General features: G+C 38.3%; 1 protein-coding gene across 1 annotated transcript in view; it reads right to left on the bottom strand.

The window, feature by feature from the left end:
• Positions 1–437: 437 nt before the first annotated feature.
• BHMT2 (betaine--homocysteine S-methyltransferase 2) overlaps positions 438–22,081 on the bottom strand; it is a 35,214-nt gene continuing 13,570 nt past the window's right edge. The window contains exon 8 of the mRNA XM_082378357.1: positions 438–20,715. Within this exon, the coding sequence (XP_082234483.1) occupies positions 20,634–20,715 (82 nt within the window). The 3' untranslated portion in view covers positions 438–20,633. The remainder of the gene's footprint in view (positions 20,716–22,081) is intronic.

The following is a 22,081-nucleotide window of genomic DNA, read 5'->3' as shown; positions in this document are numbered from 1 at the left end:
GTCGCTGCTTGGGAACCTGCGTAGGGAGGAGGTGATAGAGATTGTTCTGCCAAAATGGGTGAAACCATCCAGAAGTAAAATAATAATAATAGTAATAATGCTGCCACTCGCTCAGGTTTCAGACGTATGGGTGCCCAGCCCTTCTTTTCCCCTCGCGGGTCCCCGACCCTGATTTCTCCCTTGCCTGGGATCGTGTATCATTACTTCCTTAAGTCGCTAGGCCAGACCCCTAAGAATTCCATCCAATGCCCAAATATTTGTCAAAGGCTGAGGATACAAGATTATTGAATGAGGAGGCTTGCAGTTCTTGGAAGAACTTCAGCCTAAAGTGTGACCTCCTGTGTGATACACACCCAGTGGATATGTATCCGAACAAAATATGACATTTACAGAAGGGTCCGATACTGACCCTGCATTACTCTGTGTGTGTGTGTGTGTGTGTGTGTGTTCAAAATGAACTTTGCCCTTATATCCAAACATGCCTTACAGTTTCTAATAATATCTTTGCAATATTTAACAAGGACAAGCACTTAACGTTTATATATGACAGTGGAAATGTACTTTAGAGACTTCAAAATTCAGTGTGAAAACTGTGTATAAAAACGAATAGGCATTAGAGAAACTGGAGGAAAATAGAAATGTTAATAGTAGTTATCTGTTGATGGTAGAGTTAGGTCTTGCTTTTATTTTATTCATTATGTTTTACTGTATTTTCCAAACTTTCTTTACAGTGAGAACACATTGACTTTTAAAATTTTTTTAATTTAATATATTTATTTTTTATACAGCAGGTTCTTATTAGTTATCTATTTTATACATATTAGTGTATATATGTCAATCCCAGTCTCCCAGTTCATCACACCCCCACCACCACCCCCCAGAACACATTGGCTTTAAAATAATGAAACCATTACTTTAGAAAAATGTACAACGTGACAGTAAATAGCCTAGAGAACAACTAAAAAGTCTAAAGTAGAGTTCAGAACCTTTTACTCAAATACATAAAAGCACACAAGGAAATTTTGTATGTGGAACAAGAACCTCTATTTCAACAAATGCAAAGAAGGAAATTACTGTAGCAAGTGATGAATTAATACAAATTTAGTTGCTAAAATTAGGTGCACTTGAGATAAATGAGAAATTAGAAAAGTCCTTTTGCTTCAGGTAATTGTCAAGTTTAAAATGGAAAAAAGGGAAGGATGATGGATGCATATATTGTAATGCAAATGATCTATTATTTCACCTGTCAGGCAAGAATGAGGCATGAGGTAATGTAGGCATCCTTCACAGTGCCTAGATTTTCGACCATGAAAGCATTGGAGTATATGAGTAGGTAACAGTTCAGTTATTTAATACGTCAACTGTGTATATTACTGATATTAACCAGGTGAGTATGGGTGAGACGAGCAGGTTCAGGCTGAGTCTAGTTAGGGCGGCAGAGAGCAGTTGCGGTGGTGGGTACTAGTCGCTAGGGGGCAGTATCAGGGCTCGACAGTAAAAACTGAAAGCAGCCGTTCTCAATTTCACAGTTCGTCCACTTTCAGCAAAACTCAGGCGAGATTTTAAAGTAACAACATTTAATTTAAAAATGAATTGTGAATTTTTAGTAGATAATATAGACACATGGCAAAAATGTTAAAGTCTTTCCCCAGCTGCTGTTCCCAGGTTAAGTCCTCCCTGGAGATAACCACTGTTACCTGTTAACTATTCTTCTAGAACTCTGTGCCTATGTAAGTGTATACATGTATAGGTAAGGATTTGTATTTAAATGTAGGGAATTTAATTTATTTAGTCACTTATCCACCTCCACCTTTTCTAAAATGATTAATAGGCAGCTGTTGAAATAATTTTGTTTTTCTTCACCTTCTCAGTTTGTTCTACCTCCACTCCCCCACACCAATGGGGTCCATTAAAAAAATTCATGCACCTACTATTTCTGTAATAGCTAATAATATCCACAGCTCACTGAGTGCTTACTATGTGCCAGGCGCTACAGTAAGCCTTTTACATATGCAATATTATTTACTCCTCACAATTCTGTGAGGTAGACACCCCTTCTTTGTCCTCAAGAACCATGAACTCAGGGAGATATAGAAGAGTTATCAGAGTGATCTCTGAAGGCCCTGTGCCCCATTTCCAAAGTACAAAGTACTAAGGTGGCTTGGATGCCACCTGGGGAGTAAGTTCTGTAGTAACTGTTCAGAGGCTGTCCATGTTCTCTGTTCTCTGCTAGAGCAGTGAGATGAGGAAGGTCAAATAGCACGGAAGTCTTTGACCTCCTACGTAGACATCTGGGGTCAAAAATATAACCTGAAGGGAAAGAGGAGGCTTAGAGCTGGAGGTCCACTCCCTCAGTTTTATAACCTCAAAAAGAGAGGTTATGTTTCCGTCTCCAGCTAGTGCTTTGCTGCACTTATAACCCTATTTATTCATTCAACAGACATTTAAGGCCCATGCATACAATGATTCAAGCACCATGCTTGTTGCCGGAGATAAAGGATATTTCCTCCATTTTCCCAAAAGGGGGAAATAGATTCCATCTCATGTAAGAGTTAAAATGTCCCCTTTATCAATATGCAGATGAAAAAAAATGTCAGGACTTTTCATTTTCCATTCAACTGGGATCATCTTTAAAATGAAAGTGGCTTTTCATAGATCTTTTTAGACTAAAAATGTTTCATTTAGCCTCTAAACTGTTGAACATGTTTTATGTTTTAACATCATGTAGAACAGTGTTTGCAAACTGGTGGCATGGAAATGGGGCCAACTTCTGTGTTTACTTTGGCAAGGCCAGTGTTTTGAAAAAATCGAATGTGAATTCCTTTATGTGGTGCCTTCCCGTTTGCCAGTCTGCCCAACACCCAGTTGTTCCACTCTTGATTGGTTCACATATTTACCTTACCTTGAAGGCATGTGAGTTTTCAACCTCTGCTGTAAATAGAAGGAATATTGGGGGTTATCAAATATATGTGAGATGTCCTTTGGTCCGAGTTCTCCCAAATAGCCCCCAAACTGAAGGTTTCACTTTCCTTATATTTTTCTTTTGCCACTAATCTCAGTTATTTTTTGTTGCCACTGTTTGGGATCATTGTAAAGGGATGGTAGGGGTGGGCTTTTCACCTAAAACCCTCTTTCCTGGGTGCACAGCCTTTCCTCACTTTATCTTTTCTGGTAGCACAGCTGGTCCCAGAACAACTCAGGGGTTAGAGGAGACAACCCTCTGCACAGTCGAAAATCTGCCTGTAATTTCTTGTCTGTCCTCCTTGTCAGCAGTTCCTCCGTATTCATGATTCAGCATCCTTAGATTCAACCATCTGCAAATCATGTATTACTGTAGTGTTTACTATTGGAAAAAAATCATTGTATGAGTTGACCTGCACTTTTCAAACCCTTGTTGTTCAAGGCTCAACTGAACTTCATTCCCTCTGTTCATTGCAATGGCTACACCCAACATGATCCCAACACACCAGGCACATTAAACCACATCACACAATTACTCCTCTTTTAAGGGCCTTGGTTGCTTACGTAAAATTCAAGCTGAAGCTAGGTGACTTCTCAGATTCCTTTTTTGCAATTGGCTTAGTGTAGGCTTAGAGCGAAAAACAACCTTTTCCCATGTTCTTTCTCTGCCTTCCTCTTGTGGTCAGCAATCACTTCCTTAGACTGGCTGAGAGGATACCTCTGGCTCCTGTCCCTGCCTCCAGCTTCTGCCCATTCCTAGTTCCTGGAGAAATAGTGGGTTATATTTTTGCTGAACTATTCAGGACTTCTTTCTACCACGGGCAAAAATGCTTCTCTCAGAGCTCACAGATTTGCCATCTTGTACAGTCTCCTGGATTCTGCAGAAGAGTTCTCTAGCCAATGTTCCTGTGAATTCTGGACACCCCCAGTTTCCCAGACTATCCTCCCAGCAAGGTAATTGCTTCCCAGGTTCTCTTTCTAGCTCTAAAATTTTCTCTCCTCTCCTGTGTTTCCTTTAATGCTTTCTAACAGGATAATTAGTCTGTCTTCTTTGGTCATGTGTTCTTTTGCTTCTTTTTCTTAAAACAAAACAAAACCAGACACTGTAACTTTATGAGCACTTACTACGTGGAGTTAGCCATGGTAAGTGCTTCATAGGCATTATGTAATCTTCACAGTAAACCCAGGAGGTAGGTACTTTGCCATTCCCATTTTACTGATGACAATACTGAGGCACACAGTTTAAATGGGAACCTTCCCAAGGTCATGCCAACAGCAAGCACAGAGCTGAGAGGAGGATTTCAGCCCAGGCCGAATGTCGTCAGAGATCATACTCTTTAGAGAGACTCTATTCTTCCTTTTCAGTAAACTGTTTTTCTAAAAAAAAAAAGCTTTCCAAACTCCTTATAACCTCATCCAACTCATGGCCCCTCCCACTCACAACATTTCCTTACACCAAGGTCTGATCCAGAGCAAGACCTTAACTCTTTTGAATTCTACGAAGGCTGAGAGAGGTGAAGAAGCTGCAGAAGAAAAGTCTGCAATAACAGGGGTTGGTTCATGAAATTGAAAGAAATAAACTGTCTCCATAACATCAAAATGCAAGATGAAGCAGCAAGTGCAGATGTAGAAGCTGCAGCAAGTTATCCAGAAGATCTAGCTAAGATTATTAATGAAGGTGGCTACACTAAACAACAAATTTTCAATGTAGGCAAAACAGCCTTCTATTGGAAGAAGATGCCATCTAGGAGTTTCATAGCTAGAGAGGAAGAAGTCAGTGCCTTAGCTTCAAACCTTCAAAGGACAGGCTGCCTCTTTTGTTAGGGACTAATGCAGCTGGTGACTTTAAGTTGAAGCCAATGCTTATTTACCATTCTGAAAATCCTAGGGTGCTTAAGAATTATGCTAAACCTGCTCTGCCTGTGCTCTATAAATGGAACAACAAAGTCTGGATGACAGCACATTTGATGACAACAGGTTTATTGAATATTTTAAGCCCACTGCTGAGATCTAGTGCTCAGAAAAAAAGATTCTTTTCAAAATATGACTGCTCAGTGATAATGTACCTGGTCACCGAAGAGCTCTGATGGAGATGTACAATGAGATTCATGGTTGTTTTTTTTTTTTCCTGCCTACTAATACAGCATCCATTCTGCAGCCCATGGATCAAGGAATTACTTTGACTTTCAAGTCTTGTTATTTAAGAAATACATTTTGTAAGGCTATAGCTGTCATAGATAGTGATTCCTCTGATGGATCTGGGCAAAGTCAATTGAAAACCTTCTGCAAAGGACTCACCATTCTAGATGCCATTAAGAATATTTGTGATTCATGGGAAGAGGTCAAAATATCAACATAACAGGAGTTTGGAAGAAGTTGATTCCAGCCCTCAGGGATGACTTTGAGGGGTTCAAGACTTCAGTGAAGAAAGTCACTGCAGATGTGGTGGGAATAGCAAGAGACTGGAATTAGATGTGGAGCCTGAAGATGTGACTGAATTGCTGCAATCTCAAGATAAAACTTTAATTGATAAGGAGTTGCTTCTTATGGATGGGCAAAGAAAGTGGTTTCTTGAGATGGAATCTACTCCTGGTGAAGATGATGTGGAGATTGTTGAAATGATGACAAAGGATTTAGGGTTTCGGATTTAGGATTTACCAACTTGTTTGATAAAGCAACCCCAGGGTTTGAGAGGATTGACTCCAATTCTGAAAGAAGTTCTACTGTGGTTAAAATGCTATCAAACAGCGTTGTGTGCTTCAGAGAAATCATTTGTAGATGGAAGAGTGAATCAATGTGGCAAACTTCACTGTTGTCTTATTTAAGAAATGGCCACTGCCACCCCGCCTTCAGCAGCCAGCACCCTGATCAATCAGCAGCCATCAACACCGAGGCAAGACCCTCCACCAGCAAAAAGATCGAAGGCTCAGATGATGGTTAGCATTTTTTTAGTAATAAAATATTTTTTAATTAAAGTATGTTCATTGTTTTTTCAGACATAATGCTATTACACACTTAATAGGCTACAGTATAGTGTGAACATAACTTTCATATGCCCTGAGAAACCAGAAAACTCATATGACTTGCTTTATTGTGATATTTGCTTATTGTAGTGGTCTGGAACCAAATCCACAGTATCTCCAAGGTATCCATGTTTGTGGCAAGTCTGGAAGATAGTTAACTTTGTATTATCAGACATTTACTTGCTTTCTCCACTTGGTCATTTTAGTTGTGAAACTAGAACTATTGAAGGTGAGTTTTAGAGTTACAGTCGTAAGGGTTTTCAGGTATAATGGATTCACTGATCCATGCTTTCATTTATTCCTTCAACAAGTATTGAGCCCTATTTTATTCTCCCCAGTGAACAAAAGAGACAAAATTTCCTGATGTCTTGGTGTTTACATTCTGGTATGTTGTGGGTAAGGTGGGGAGAGAAGACAGACAATATGCAAATAAATAAGTAAATGATATATATGTTAGGAAAGGTTAAATGCTCTGCAGAAAAATAAAACAGGGATGGGGGATAGGTCATTCCAGGAAGGGTGTTGCAACTTTAAACAGGGGTGGCAGGCCCCTGTAAGGAGTTGGCATCAGTAAGAGCTAGGGACCCTTGGAGGGTATTCCCTCCATTATGTTTCTTTCCTTCTTTTTAAGTAACATTTTTATTTTAAACTAGTTTTAGGTTTAAAAAAAGTTGCAAAGATAGCACAGGTAGTTCAGCTTCTTACCCCAGTATAGGCCCCAGTATCAGCCCACAGCTTTTTATAACCCAGTTCTGAGGATTTCTTCAAGTATGCTGGCTCACCCACTTTGTTCCCTTGATGTTATCATCTTACATGACTGTGGTATATTTTTCAAAACTAAGAAACCAACATTGGTTTCCTCTTATTACGTTAACTCCAGACTTTAAAAAGTTTTTACCAGTTTTTCCATTAATGTCCTTTTTCTGTTCCAGAATCCAGTCGGGGCTACTACATGGCATTTAGTTGTCATGTCTCCTGGTCTCCTCTAGTCTGGACAATTTCTCATGATTTCCTTGTTTTTCATGACCTTGACAGTCTTGAGGATTACTGATCAGGTATTTTGTAGAATATCTATCAGTCCAGATTTGTTTGATGTTTTCCTTATGATTAGAATGGAGTGATGGATTTTTGGAAAGAATGCTATAGGAGTGATGTTCCCTTTTCATTCCATCATATCTGGGCCACATGATATCTACCTGATAAGGTGATATTAACCTGATCACTTGTTTCAAGTGGATCTGCCAGTTTTCTCCACTATAAAGTTAATATTTTCCCCTTTCCAGTTTCTATTCTTTGGAAACCAGTCACTAAGCCAGCCCACATTCAACTGACTTACATTTTAGAAACCCTGTTCTGGCTGCTAGGGTGAGACTAGTTATAGAAGGACAAGGGCAAAAAGCTGTATTCCGGGTAGAGTTGATGGAGGCTGAAACTACTGTAGCCACATAGGTGGCGAAAAGAAATGCCTGGCTTCCATTTCAGAACTTCAGAACTGGGGAGCCCAGAGCCAATTCTGTGAGGATAAATATGAATGTAGCAATAGACCACCCTGAAATCACTTCATTCTTGCCCCTCAGGGCTGGGCTTGGGGTTTTATTTCCTTCTCTTTGCAAGTTACCTGAGGACAGTTTTAGCTATAGATGGAAGGAGTTTGGTTTACTCACCAAATTAGATATTCTGTATAAAGTGTAGGGATATAGAAGTTCTAAATACATGTTACTTTTTGTACTTGTTATGATTTTTCATTGCTGGTCAACAAATTAAGAGTCTATTATCTATTATCTAATAATAGATAAGAGTCTATTATCTATTATTAAGTAAATAATAATTGTTAGATGAAAACATAGCACAGTGCCTGGCTCTCATAAATACTTATTGAATTAGCCAGAAGAAATTAGGTAGCAAGTGATTGACAAAGGAATGGGTCCCACCCAGTGACCACAGCCAGGTCTCAAGAGCTCCTCTTCGATCTCTCTCATGACCATCGCTTGGAATTTCCCCTCTTCCTTCTCTTTCTCCTTCAGATAGTTGCTTTCCAGAACCATCCCTTCCCTTCACCTTCATCGCACACCGGGTCAGCTTGCTCTGGAGTTAGTTTGTCAGACCACAGAAAGCAAAAGGCCCTAGAGAAGTTCCATCTCCAATAGCTTCACCCATCCAGTCTTATTTTCTTCTGAAATAAAATGAATACTACCTCTCTTGCTTTTCTGCTTTGAGTGTCCAACAATCTGCCTTTAGCACCCCTGGGGGGTGACAGAAGAGTTAGTCTTTTGATCCCAGCCAGCCTGCTTTTAGAAATCCCTGTAAAGTCATAAGGAACCATGTGCCTATACAGTTGGGTGAGAAGCTGAGACTGTATTCTCTTCTCCAGTTCTTCCGTGTATGGTGCTTGTCCTTGCGTTCTTGGTTATTCTGTAAGATTCAGGTAAAAGTTTTGCCTGGAAAATCCTTCCCTGACCACCCCTTCCTATTTAACTTTAGAGTAGGAACTTCGTGCTGGCTTGGGAACCCAACCACCTTCCAATGTAGGAAGACGTGTTTCAAGTCTCAAAACATTTATAAATTTGTTAACATACCCTAGAACACAACTAAGAACTGCTAAAAAAAGTTAAGCTATAAAACGTTAAAGAAATTAATATAAAATTAAAGATCATAAAAAAATATTAAGGATCATAAGGTTTTTAACTGGGTTTCCTGAGATCTGGATTTGGTTTCAGGTAGTTTATCTGGGATGTGACTCTGGGAAGTCAGAGTGAAGAGGAGGAGAGTAAGACAGGGATGGGGTAAAGCCCAGGTGTGGTGCCCTAAGGAAGTTGCTGGCTATAGGCAATGGGGTTGCCTTGCCTCTGCTGTGGGACCTCCTGAGAATTAACCAGAATGTCTATGCGCATTGTCTACTTGGAGGGACAGGATGCTGGAGCATTAACCCACTGGATTTTTTTCCACTTGATTGAGGGCTGCCCTGTGGCTGTTAACACCCTGACCCTTTTGTTTTTTTTTCTGTGGGAAGAGAGGTCTGCAGCCTGCATGGGAGAGGGCCTTGGGCCAGCAAGCAGGATGACTCGAGCAGAGCTAAAGGAGGGCGCTGTCCTGGCCAGGTGAGCCTGAGCCACAGGTAACTGGCCTCGGCAGCCACAGGTGAATTTCAGTCAGAGGTGTGGAGGGAATGGGAGCTGGGGCATCAGAGCCATCTGCTAGAGTTACCTGATGGATTGAGGATACGAAACGGTAGACACTGCAGTGGCTTGAAATTCTGGTCTGGAGCTCTCCACAGTGTCAAATTAGGGGAACTAGTTCTGGGTGCTTATTGCTTATTTGTACAAGGCCCCAAATTTGATTGCATAACACTCTGTTACTCCAGGCAGACATTATTCTCTTGACTCTTTTTTTAAAAAATTGTGGTAAGACATGGATACCACAAAATTTGCCATTTTAACTATTGCCATGTGTACAGTTCAGTGGCATTAAACACATTCCCAGTGTTCTGTAACCACCATCTCCATCCATTTCTAGAACTTTTAAAAAATCTTCCCAAACTGAAACTCAGTACCCATTAAACAATGACTCCCCATGTTGACCTTCCCTCATTTCCTGGCAACCACCATTCTATTTTCTGCCTCTATGAATCTGGCTACTCTGGGAACACCATATAAGTGGGATCATATAACATTTTTCCTTGTATGACTGGCTTATTTCACTTAGCATAATGTCTTCAAGGTTCATTCATGTTGTAGCATATGTCTGGTTTTTTTTCCTTTTTAAGGCTAAATAATATTCCATTGTATGTATATACTACATTTTGTTCATCCATCCATCTGTTGATTTACACCTGGGTTACTTCCACTTTTTGGCTATTGTGTATAATGCTGCTATGAACATAGGTATACAAAAATCTGTTTGGGTTCTGCTTTCAATTTTTGGGCATACACCCAGAAGTGGAATCATATGATAATTCTGTTAACAAAAAAATTAATGAATTGTCAATCCAAAGGCGAAATAGAGAATTTTATTGAAGCCGGTCTGAGGATTATAACCCAGGAGACAGTCTTCAGAAAACTCTGAGGACTGTTCCTTTTGTTAGAAGTTGAAGGCACAGTCTTACACATTTTGGAGAAAAAGGATTATACATCAAAATGACACACTGACATTTTTACATAAAGTTTACCAAAGATGCATAATCCAGATAAGCTTGTACTAAGCAAGCAACAGGTCACCATGACCCCTTACAGGATTAGGAAAGGAAAAATTAATCTTCTAAGGAGTTACATTGCTGTCATCAGAAGAAGAAAAAAAAAGCCATGATCTTTATGGTCAACAGGCATTCCTGCCTTTGAGGAGGTCTGGTTAATGTATAATGCAGATGCACATCGCACATAAGGGAGGACCCAGTACAGGCAGGGAGTATGTTATGCTAAATTTTCTTGTCCTGCCTTAAAACATAAATTTTATTCCATCAATTCTATTTTTAATTTTGTAGGGAGCCACCATACTCTTTTCCATAGTGGCTACACCATTTTACATTCCTGCCAAGAGTGCACAAGGGTTCCAATTTCACCACATCCTCACTGACACTTGCTATTTCTAATGAGTTGATACCTCATCGTAGCTTTGATTTGCTTTTCCTTAAAGTCAGTGGTGTTGAGCATCTTTTCATATGCTTGTTGGCCATTTTTATATCTTCTTTGGAGAAATGTCTGTTCAAGTGTTTGTCCATTTTTTTATTAGGTTTTTAAAAACTGTTGAGTTGTAGGACCTCTTTATATATTCTGGATATTAACCCTACTGAGGTATATGATTTGCAAAAAATTTTTTCTCATTCCTTAGTTTGTCTTTTTTCCTGACTCTTTTTGTTTGTTTGTTTTTAAGATATTGGGGCTGAGAGGGATTTAGTGACCTGTGAAGATCACACATATCTTTATTGGAGCCTTTATTGGACTTGAACATGTGTCTCTACTCTTTACCTAATCTCCTTTTTTCACTATCTCACCCCATTCTCTAACATTTGGTCACATCAACATAAACAGTAGTTTGTCCTGTGGCAATTGATACTGTGAAGGCAAAGAAACAAGCAACAAAATTTTAACTGGTTCTTTGGATGACCCAGCCTCTTGCTGCCATCCCCTGTTTGTCCTCCTCTCCCACTATCCAGTGGGGATGCTTATAGAGATACAGAACGTACCTGGGTGCCTTTAGTTACATTAATTAGCTAATTAATTAATTAAATTTATTTTCACCATCATATCCTCCTTAAAATGTTCCTTTCTCTTCCTTAAAATGTTTTTAAGAATCAGAACATTTTCCAAAGGCTATTTATTGACTTTAACAACTGACAACTGGTGGGGTTTTCTACCACATTTTAAAGAAGAGACTAATTATATGGAGCAAGCTTCCATGCTCTCCAAATTAATCCCAAAGCACTGATGCTAATAGATTCAGGCCACCGCCGAGGATGGTGCTTGACACAAAGTAGGCCTCCAACAAATATTTGTCAAATAAATGTTGCGATGCTACAACAAAAGGAGAGGATTTGTAGGGAAAGCCAGTTCAATTGTTTGATTTAGCAGGGAAAAAGGAGCAGTATTTTCCACATTATAGCCTCTGTGGAAATTGATTTTATTCATCTCATTCTTCATGTCTGAGGCTTTGGGATACAGCATCCTTGGGAGGAAGCAAGAATAAATCTCTTCAGAAGAACACAGCAAGTGCAAGCAGCCTTTCTGTCTGGATGTTGAAGAGAGCCAAGATTTGGGCCCTTTTGATCAAAGCAACTTGCTTCCTCACTGTATTATGGGAGGCTATGAAAAAGGGTTCTTCAAGAAACAATAAAACTATTTGGCTTTCAACATAATTTCATTTCAACAATGACGCTTGAGTAAATCACTGAACTTTCCTGGGCCTCAGCTTCCTCTCATCAAACAACAATAGAGTCGAACCAGAAGAGCTATTCTCCTTGGGCTCTAAAATGCTATATTTCTATTTTAGTATTCCATTTGAAAGAAAATCTGGAAAAATAAATTGAGCAGGTCCAAGAGTTATATGTAAATACTCTATTTTAAATCAGGTCCTCACAGTCGTTAAAGTTTATGGAAAACTTAAACAGAATTTCCCCCTCTTTCTCATTTTTATTTCAGTCATTATCTCTAACTTGTAATTTCAGTTTATAACCACAATTACACATTCAATATGATATATATCTCATACATATGATTAGATTCTAATGTGAGAGTATCATAAGAGTATTTCTAGTCAACTGAATATTTGATTTCTCTTGGTTAATGTGGTCCTGTTGTCTGGCTGCCTACCAATCTTTGAATACCCTTCCTATGTTTAGGGGGATTTTCCCATTTTAGGAGTCTTGCCTTCCCAAGGTAGAATTCCCAAAATTCACTTTCCCAGCTTTCCTGACAGCTAGGATGTAGCAGACCTGTGACTGAGGCCCTCCTAATCACATACACCAACTTGAGAGTCTGAGTGAGACGCAGTGGGTGTGATGAAGCAGGCATCAAGTGGACCCCTATTCTGGAATGGGTGTGGCCACGGCAGTAGTGATGGAAGGGGTGGTCTTTGTATCTGGTGTCAGCAGTGGCGTCACCATGGACTAGTTTGAATGTTGTTTAATCGGATCAGGCTGACTCTGGCCCTCCTGGAGGTTCTTTGAACTTCTGCATAATCTTTAATAAACCCTTTCCTGCTTAAACTTGGTAGAGTGGGTTCTGTTGCTGGCAAACAAGAACATTGACTGATAGAATTTATTTTCAAAGTAATCTCTTATGTGTCCAGGACTTAAGTATTTACTTTCCAAGACAAAAAATCATCTTCAAGTTATCTGTTCTTAAACTCAACTTTTGTTAGTCCATAAAATAATATGACTGATGCTTTAGTAACAGTTATTTATTCATTCAGCAAATCTTGTGCTCAGGGCTGAAAAGGATACGGTGATTAGTAAGTCACAAGCCCTGTCTCTGAAAGCTCACATCTGTTTCAAAGCTGAGCATCTGTTGCTGGATGACTTAATAATTATAATAATGTTTAACATGAATGGGTACTTACCCTGCTCCAGGCACATGTGTTAACTCATTGAATTGTCCCAACAACTCTAAGAGTAGGTATAGTCCTTATTCCTACAGATGAGGAAAACAAGGAGCTTCCCCATGCTAAGCCACTTGTTCAAGGCCACATAGCTAGTAAGCAGCAGAGCTGTGATTCAGACTCAGGTGATCTGGCCCCAGAACGCACATTCTTAACACCACTCCATGGCAGTAAGTTTGCACCGCTCTGAGTTTCAATTTAGATAACATCATGTTTGAAACTGCTTCCCTCTCGTTATAAAATTGAGAATCAGCAGTCACAATTGGATAAGGAAAGAGTAAAGACTCCTCCCCCTGGCCTTTTTTTTTTTTTTTAAAGGTAAAACTGAGCCCCCAAATGGACCATAACATTTCCCTCAGTTTCCTTGGGCACAGCTGAGAGAAACCAGAACTTTCAAAGCAACAATTTAAATCCTACACCTCTCTTTCCTTGCTCTGACCTCTTTGTGGCTTATTCTCAACACAACAGCCAAAGTAATCCTGTCCTCTCTTGGTTCAAAACCCTCCAGTGTCCTCTCATATGAATCAGAGTAAAAGCCAAAATCCTCGTTAAGATTGCCAAGTCCTGACATAATGTGACTTCCCTACTTTCCAGATCTCAGCTCCTGTCACTCTCTCCTCTCTCACTGTGTCCCCAGCAACCCTGACTCCTTGGCTGTTCCTCAAAAACGTGGGGCAAGCTGACTGCCTCGGGCTTTGACCTTTCTGGACTTCTCTTCTCCAAGATATCCATGTGTTATTGTCCTTACCTCCTCCAGGTTTTTTCTTGAAAATAACCTTTTTAGTATGGGCCCTCTCTATCTAATATTTCAACCTCACCTCGCTGATGCAGGCTCTAGGATGACCAACTTTGGCCCAGGAGAGAGGGGCTTCCCAGGACACAGGACTTTCAGTGCTAAAACTGGGTTTGTCCCGGACCAACCAATCCATTTGATCACCCTGTGTAGTCCCAGAACAGTGCCTGGCTCATAACAGCCGTAATAAATATTTCTGGAAGAGAATGAATGAATGAACGAACAAGTAGGTAAGAGAAATAAGCTTTTAGAGGGGAGTGTAGGCGGGTGTTTATTGCCCCTGAAATCAGAACATATAGGTATATCTGTTCATCATAGCAACTTGTAAGGCTTCTTCAGCATGGAATGAAGCCCAACTTTCATGAATAGGGAACCAATATTTCTTCATCTCCTAATCAGAAAAGTATGATTTATCATTTTGCTGCTGCTAAAAGTAGTTTGGAATAGTGTGTCCCACACTCATCTTCTCAAGAAACAGTTAGAATGGCCATGTTGGCTTTACGTTTTCTTAGACTTCAAAGTGGTTTCCATATTTTAAATGGCAATGATGCATTTTTAAAAGTGTGCTTTTTTTCCATTGCTAATGACCCTGAGTGCCAACTCCCTCCTCTACCTTAACGCTTCCTCCATCTACTCCAGCCAGGACCTTCCTGGGGTTGCCCCCGAGCCATTCTGCTTGCATAGCATGCCCTTCCGATTCCTGATGCCCCCTATTTTCTCACACCAGTCTCCCCAACTTCAGCTTTTTCAAACGAACACAATCTGATGCCGGTCTGTCATATGTCAGGTACTTGTTCTTCAAAATATTTTTGGCAAGAGAATTCAACAAGGCAGCATAAGTCAGTGGCTTATTTGTCTTTGCATCCCTTGACCCTAGCTTGGTTTGTACATTCATTCACCCACTCATTCACTCATTCAACCAACACATCTTTTTTGAGTTCTGTAATGTGCCAGGTAATGGGAATACATCAATTAACAAAACATTTTCTCTGACCCCTCTAGTAGGGGACAGGCAAACAAACAGGAATGATCAAGGGAGTAGTAAAACTACATTGTACTTATTCATGATAAATGTAGGGTACTTTGGAAGCACATGGGAGGGGTGCCGTAACTAACAGAGGTCAAGCACTAGGAAAATGTTATTTGAATAACAAATGGACGAGTGAGTGGCTGAGTGAATAAATGAATGAATGAGTGAATATAATTGGTGTGAGAGCACAGAATCTTCACGGTATGTAGTCACCATCACATGGAAAGCTGTTTCTCCAGTTTCACTATTTTGAAGAGGCCAGCTCATATGAATCCCTATGATGAAAAATATAACTTTTACTTCCCCGCTTTCTCCTCTTCTCCTTTCTCTTCTGACCAAATAGCAGGAATGAAATGAAATGTGACTGCCAGAGTGCCAGCAGTGCCATAGTCAGCATGCCCCATCTACTTTGCTCAAAACTCTAATAAAATAACTCTGATGTCAGGCAAAATTGCACCCTTCTGACACTCTTCAGCATTTTCATTATTGATTAGACAAAATATCTGCTTGACTTCAAGGCAGCTGGTTGTACAGCCAAAATGGGTTGCTTAACTTTGCTTACAATTTTGCTTAAGGGTATCAAATCGTGGCTGTGTTCATTGTGAAGCAGGAATTGTTTTTCCAACTGAACTTCGCCTCTTAGTTTCAGCACATCTCTTCGATCCCTTGTGATGGTTTCCATGCCAGCAATTTGCCTGTCTGCGTCGCTGTTTCTACACACAGCACCGCAGGGTTTATCAGAGGGCCATCTACTCTTCCTGGTAACTCCCTAGTACAGTAAACATCTGCTATGGAACTGGAAAGAGCTAGTTCAAACCAGTTTTTCTTAGTTTCACTGATCATTTTTGACTTTTTACAATGACCTTTTTCTTAATTTCTCTATACCAAATCAGAACCTATAGGAATTTTGCTTTTTAAGAAAACCCTCATTTTTATGTTAAAATAGTTAAAGTGAATTATAAATAGTAATTTACCATTTTAGTATGCATTAAAAATTCTTATTTATCTCTAAAAAGTAAGGACAAAATTAATTCTGATTCCTTAATACAAGTCCATATTAAATTTTTCATAATTTGTACCCAAGAGGCCTTTTATAGTAGGCTTGTCAAAACTAGGATCCAATACGAGACCATGAGTTGCATTGGTTTGTTTTATACACGTGTATTATACACTCCCAATACACGGATCTGTGGAATGGACTAGGCCAGCTATCCTATAGCATATATGATTCATCTGATTGTTTCCTTGTGGAATTATTTACCTTGTTCCTAGATCACCTGTATTTCCTCTAAATTGGAAGTGAAATCCAAAGGCTTGATTAGATTCCACTCAAGCACCTTTGGCTGGTACATCATTGCTGATATAGTGTTTCTCATTCTGTATCACAACAGGAAATTCATGATATCTGATTTTCCCTCTTGCAATCAGAAATCTTGATATAAATTTTAAAATTATAAAAATTAAAAAATTTTTATTTCATTGAAAAAGTAATAACTACCCATATTAACACATTTAGACACTAAGAAAGGTATCAGAGAAAATGAAGTCTTCCTTCTACACCATACTTTCAATCACTAGTCTTCCTTTCATAAGAGGGAAGCATTCTTCCCAGAAATATTCTATACATGTATGATGGGAGCATACTTTCATTTAGAACTTATCTGGGAAGTCCTTCCTCTTCAGTACATGTTGAGCTCAGGTATTCTGTTTCTGTTTTAATTTAAAAATTTTTTTTTTAAATTTTTTAAATTGAAATATAGTTGATTTACAATGTTGTATTAGTTTCAGGTGTACATCAAAGTGATTCAGTTATACATATATATATATATATTTTCAGATTCTTTTCCATTATAGGTTATTACAAGATATTGAATATAGTTCCCTGTGCCAAACACTAGGTCCTTGTTCTTTATCTATTTTATATATTGTAGTGTGTTAATATCTACTGTTAACCCCAAACTTCTAATTTATCCCTCCCCCACTTCCCCTTTGGTAACCATAAGTTTGTTTTCTATATCTGTGAGTCTATTTCTGCTTTGTAAGTAAGTCCATTTGTATCATTAGTTTTTTTAGATTCCACATATAAGCAATAGCATATGGTATCATAGCATGTATTCCTTTTAATGGCTCCATGGTTTATCATCCTGTACACATTCCATAAATCACTTAACTAGTATTTCACTGATGGATATTTTGGCAGTTTCCAGACTTGTGCTTTTGCACAAATATGAAAATAATTGTAGGCTACATTCCTAGAAATGACATTGCTCATCCAAGGGTGTGTGAATTCTAAATTTGGATAGATATGGCCAAATTGCTTTCCAAATAGCTTGTACAATTTACACTTCTCCAAAAAGCATATGTACGATAGTGACTTTTCCTTTACACTCTCAACAACACAAGATATTATCATTTTTGTTGTTGTTGTTAATGATAGGTGAAAAAAGGTATCTTCTTGTTTTCACATGCATTTACCTAATTTTGAATGTGTTACATATCTTTTCCTATATTTAATAGGTTAAGGAAATCTATTTTCTGATTTATAGGTTAAGGAAAATCTCCCTTGGTATATCAAATGTATGTAAATATTTGTGGCAGGATACTAGCATTCAGATTGCTTTAATCTGTAAATTATTATTATGCATAATAATTTATAGATTAAAAAGAAAGAATAAATTATTATTCTTTCCGCCTCTTTTTCCTGCACTGGAAAGATAAAGAGCAAATATTTTCCCTACCTCCAATAAGGGTGCCTTTAGGAAAGTGGACCTCATTTCTCCATTACTTTTGGTCTAATATCCTGTTATATCAACAGAGCAAGAGGGAAAGAGGTTTTTCAGAAAACTTAAAAGGTTTTGGGCATTGGGGGAAATGGGGAAGAGACAGTATGAGCTGCATGTGGGCCACAGGAGCTGAGAATTGATCCCCAGAAGTTTCCGAAGAAGGGAGAGGACCTGCTGCCTGGGAAGGAAAAAGTCAAGTTGGGCCTGTGGTTCCTTAAGTACCACATTAAGGAATAATGTATCAGTGCTCAGAAGCTGCCTGAACTCCCTGTCAGTGCCTGCAGACTCACTACCCAGCACCTCACATCATCTCTACCAGGTGCCCTGTGCTTCCTGGTGCACCTGACTCACAGCATCATATCCCACAGTGAAAGAGTGATGGTCAAGCAAGGGTGATGATGCTAGTACTGACCCCAAGGCTTTGCTTGGTCCCTAGCTGGGTACATCTCCCTCTCAAAACACCGGTAAGCCCAAGAAAACAGGGTGGAGTTCTGAAGGCCAATCACATAGGAGAGCCCTCCTCACAACATCTACATAGGTGGGAGGATGGTTGAACTAAGACAGCTCAAGACCCCCTTACTGGAATAGTGGTTACTAACCCTCGTTACACATTATTCCCATTTGACTTTACCTTTGTTTAGAGTATTTTGGGTTTTGTGCACACATTTAAAATTTTCATATGGTGAAATTTATGTTTTTTTTTCTTTTATGGCTTTTCTCTTATGGACTTAGGTTTAAAACTTTGATCAACCTTGAACTTGTTCTAAGAGATCCAACTTTTTCTTCCTAGGTGATTGACCAAATGTCCAACATTATTAAACAATCTAGCTTTCCTCACTGACCTGAAGTACCTCCTTTATCAATCCAGTTTTCCCTTACTGACCTGAAATAATACCCCCTTTATCATACATTAACATTTATATATATACATATATGTTCCACTGAACTTTTTTTTAATACAAGTATCCAGTGGCTTTAAGTACTATGTTATATATAGTGGTTATCTGGCAAGGCCACACCTTCCTCACTATCTCTCTTTATCTAATTTTCTCATAACCCCTAGAATATAACCCTCACCCCCATGTGCACTTGAGGGTTTGCATGTCTATTTCCCCTCAATACTCATGATTTTTTACCCTTGGGATTATATTACATTTATTAATCAATTTAGAGCAACTTTGTATCTTAAAATATTGTCTTTCTCTTTATGAGTATGTGTATAGATTTATTCATCTTATTTTGCATCCTCAACTTTCCTTCAACAGCTCTTACACATTTTTTGTAATATTATTCCTAGATATTTAATCATTTTGCTGAAAAAATAAAATAGATCTTTATTTCCACTATACTTTCAAAATCGTTGTCAAGTGTATATAGAGAAGCAATGACTTTTGTATATAAAATTTTTAACCAGTCACTTTACTGAATTCTCCTGTTGTTTGTAAGAGTTTTCCAGATGATCTTCTTGAGATTTCTAGCTATATAACCATTTCATCTACATAAAATATAATTTTCACTTTTCCATTATTTTTAATTATCTAAATGTATTTTCTAGTCTTGTCAGACCAAGGCAATAACAGTGGAGGACTGAGCATAATTTTCTGACTTTATTTTGGGGCATAATTATTAAATTGGAGTTAGAACCACATGGTTTGAAATACTTTTCCCCAATATGTTTTTATTATTATCTATAATAAAATGTGATCCAATTACTATATAAATTTTCTTTCAATCTAGGAAATCTATTTTTTAAGGACTTTATTTGTGTTACCTGTTTGTCTCTTGGAAGTTTTATCAACTTCCATCTCATTAACATTCTATTCTGAGCATTGCACTTACTAACCCAAAATGAAACCTGTGTGTTTCATAAATCTAGGTTGGCTTTTGTCATATATATATATATATGATAGAGAGGAGAGAGAGAGAGAGAGAGAGAGAGAAGCAAGAGCCTGGAACATAATATGTAATAAATGCTTGTTGTTATTACTATTCCAAAGAATGTCCGTAAAATTTAAAGTATTCAAACACTTTTATAAACGGTAAATTATTTTTAATTTTATTGTTACAAATTGATACATTGTTTTGAAAAATAGAGAGAAATTGGCATGTAGCAAATAGCTCATACATAAGTCAAGAAAATATTAGACCAAGATAGATTTGAACTCTGACTTTTAAAAAGGTCTTCCAAAACTGTTTATCTATTTTTATTTATTTTAAACAATCAACAATAAGTATCTCATTGAGCATCTATTAGTATGCCTGGCACAATGATAAATACTTTAAGGAAAAATATAAGAAGCATATCACATTGTCTTTGTCCTTAGTAGTTTATAATCTAGCTATTTGTGATTATATAGACACATTTAAAAAATTCTGGGACTTAACACCTTTAAGTAAAATCATCTCTGAAAGTAATCACTTTGGAAGGTTATATGATGATTTCAAAAAATCCTAAAACATTTTTTGCATCTTTTCCTTTGGGATTGCCTTTGGAGTCATTATACAAATCATTTAAGAAAGGCAGACTCATTACTTTCATTTTAGTTTAGAATGCTGCTCTATCCTCCTTCTGTACCTAGTTTAGTCTCCGGAATTAATCACTGGGTTTGTTGCTCACAGACTTGGTTATTTTAACATCTCAAATTCACCCTAAAAGACAAGTTTCACTATTCTTGATTCCCTTCAAAAGCATGTCCTGCAGCATTACTGGACAGTAAGTGCCTGGAGGACGAGAAGCCTTTCTCATCAGCTTTGCATTTCCCCCAGCATCCTGCTGGGAGCTTAAGCACAGCAGGAATGCAATACGCATCCTATGTTGAATAGACAGCACATTAGCTGTTCAGCAGCTGGAGACATCAGGGTGGCCTGAGGATAGAGGCGAGGAAGGGTTCCAGATGGGGCTTGAGGGGGATTTCTTTCCATTCTGCTATTTCAGTGTTTTCTTTCATTACTCCTTAGGCATCTGGCTTTGACAATGAAGGACAGAAAGGTCTGCCTGAAGCCGGCAGCAGATTCTCCCAATACTCCCTTCTAGCCCTGTGTTTTAAAAAATAAATAGTTAATCAATTAAAAGATTCATGTCTATTTTATAAGTCCAATACTTTATATTTATATATTGGCTAAATACTCATAAGTTTGGTGGATGATCAGGCTAAAGTAGAATTTCAGTTTCAATATACAGACAGAAAAACCATGCCCATATCCATTAATTCCAGGAGTCTTTCTGCATTTCTATCCTCAATAACAATCACTGGGTTTCATACCACCTTTCAGAAAAAAACAACGTGTTTGAATTTTACATGTTTTTGTGAATTATATTCATTCGGAAATTTCTAGCAGGGTCCTTCTGGCTCTACTCAATATTTTAACATAATGACAAGTATATGAAACCAGTTTTAAACGTAATGAGACAAAGTATAATTCTTCAAAAAGTAACCAAAAACAGAATACAAATTAATTTGTCAGTATTTGTGCCTTGTTTTTAGACAAAGAAAGAACACAAAGGTTCCTGGTCACAGACCTTTGCGTTAAATGTATTTTTATAGTTTTTTCCATTTTACCTATGAAACAATGAATAAACCAATATTTTTGGATGATGAAAATGTCAGAAATCTGGGGTGTCTACAGGTTTCTGGGTAATCACAAATTTTTTGTGAACATCAGTATGTTTGGGAGTTTAGGGTACAAGGAATGTCTGGCTTTATTCTATAGAATAATGTTTTATTTGAAATTGCTAATGAATTTTAAGGATCCCTAGACAGTGTTTATTAAAATAAGCCATTTCTCACTTATCTGAACTATTTTAATCATCATCAAAGTATGCTTTCCTCACCTTTTAATTATATTTCTTTTTTTTAAGTAATTTTATTTAATTAGTTAACTTATTTTTTGGCTGCGTTGGGTCTTCCTTGCATGTGGGCTTCCTCTAGTTGCGGTGAGCAGGGACTACACTTCTTTGCAGTGCGCAGGCTTCTCATTGCGGTGGCTTCTCTTGTTGTGCAGCACAGGCTCTAGGTGCGCAGGCTCAGTAGTTGCAGCACACGGGCCCTAGAGCGCGTGGGCTCAGTAGTTGTGGTGTACGGGCTTAGTTGCTCTGCGGCATGTGGGATCTTCCCGGACCAGGGATCGAACCTGTGTCCCCTGCATTGGCAGGCGGATTCTTAACCACCATGCCACCAGGGAAGTCCCTATATTTCTATTTAGTACTTTGTTTTCTAAGCATGAGACCTATAAAAAAAAAATCTTCCTGGATAAATATCCATACCTCCCAGAAGAAATGTTTGCCTAAATGATTTCTTGCCTACTTCTACAATCTAAATTAATTTACGTTAGGAACGTTGTCCTAAATTTTAAAAAATGAAGACTGTTCTAAATTCTACTGAAATGGATAAAGAAGTACAAA

The sequence above is a fragment of the Balaenoptera borealis genome (genome assembly GCF_965194805.1).
Source record: "Balaenoptera borealis genome assembly, chromosome: 2".
Classification (NCBI taxonomy): domain Eukaryota; kingdom Metazoa; phylum Chordata; class Mammalia; order Artiodactyla; family Balaenopteridae; genus Balaenoptera; species Balaenoptera borealis.
Note: the sequence above shows the minus strand (reverse complement) of the source record. Positions and strands in the feature narration are given on the sequence as shown.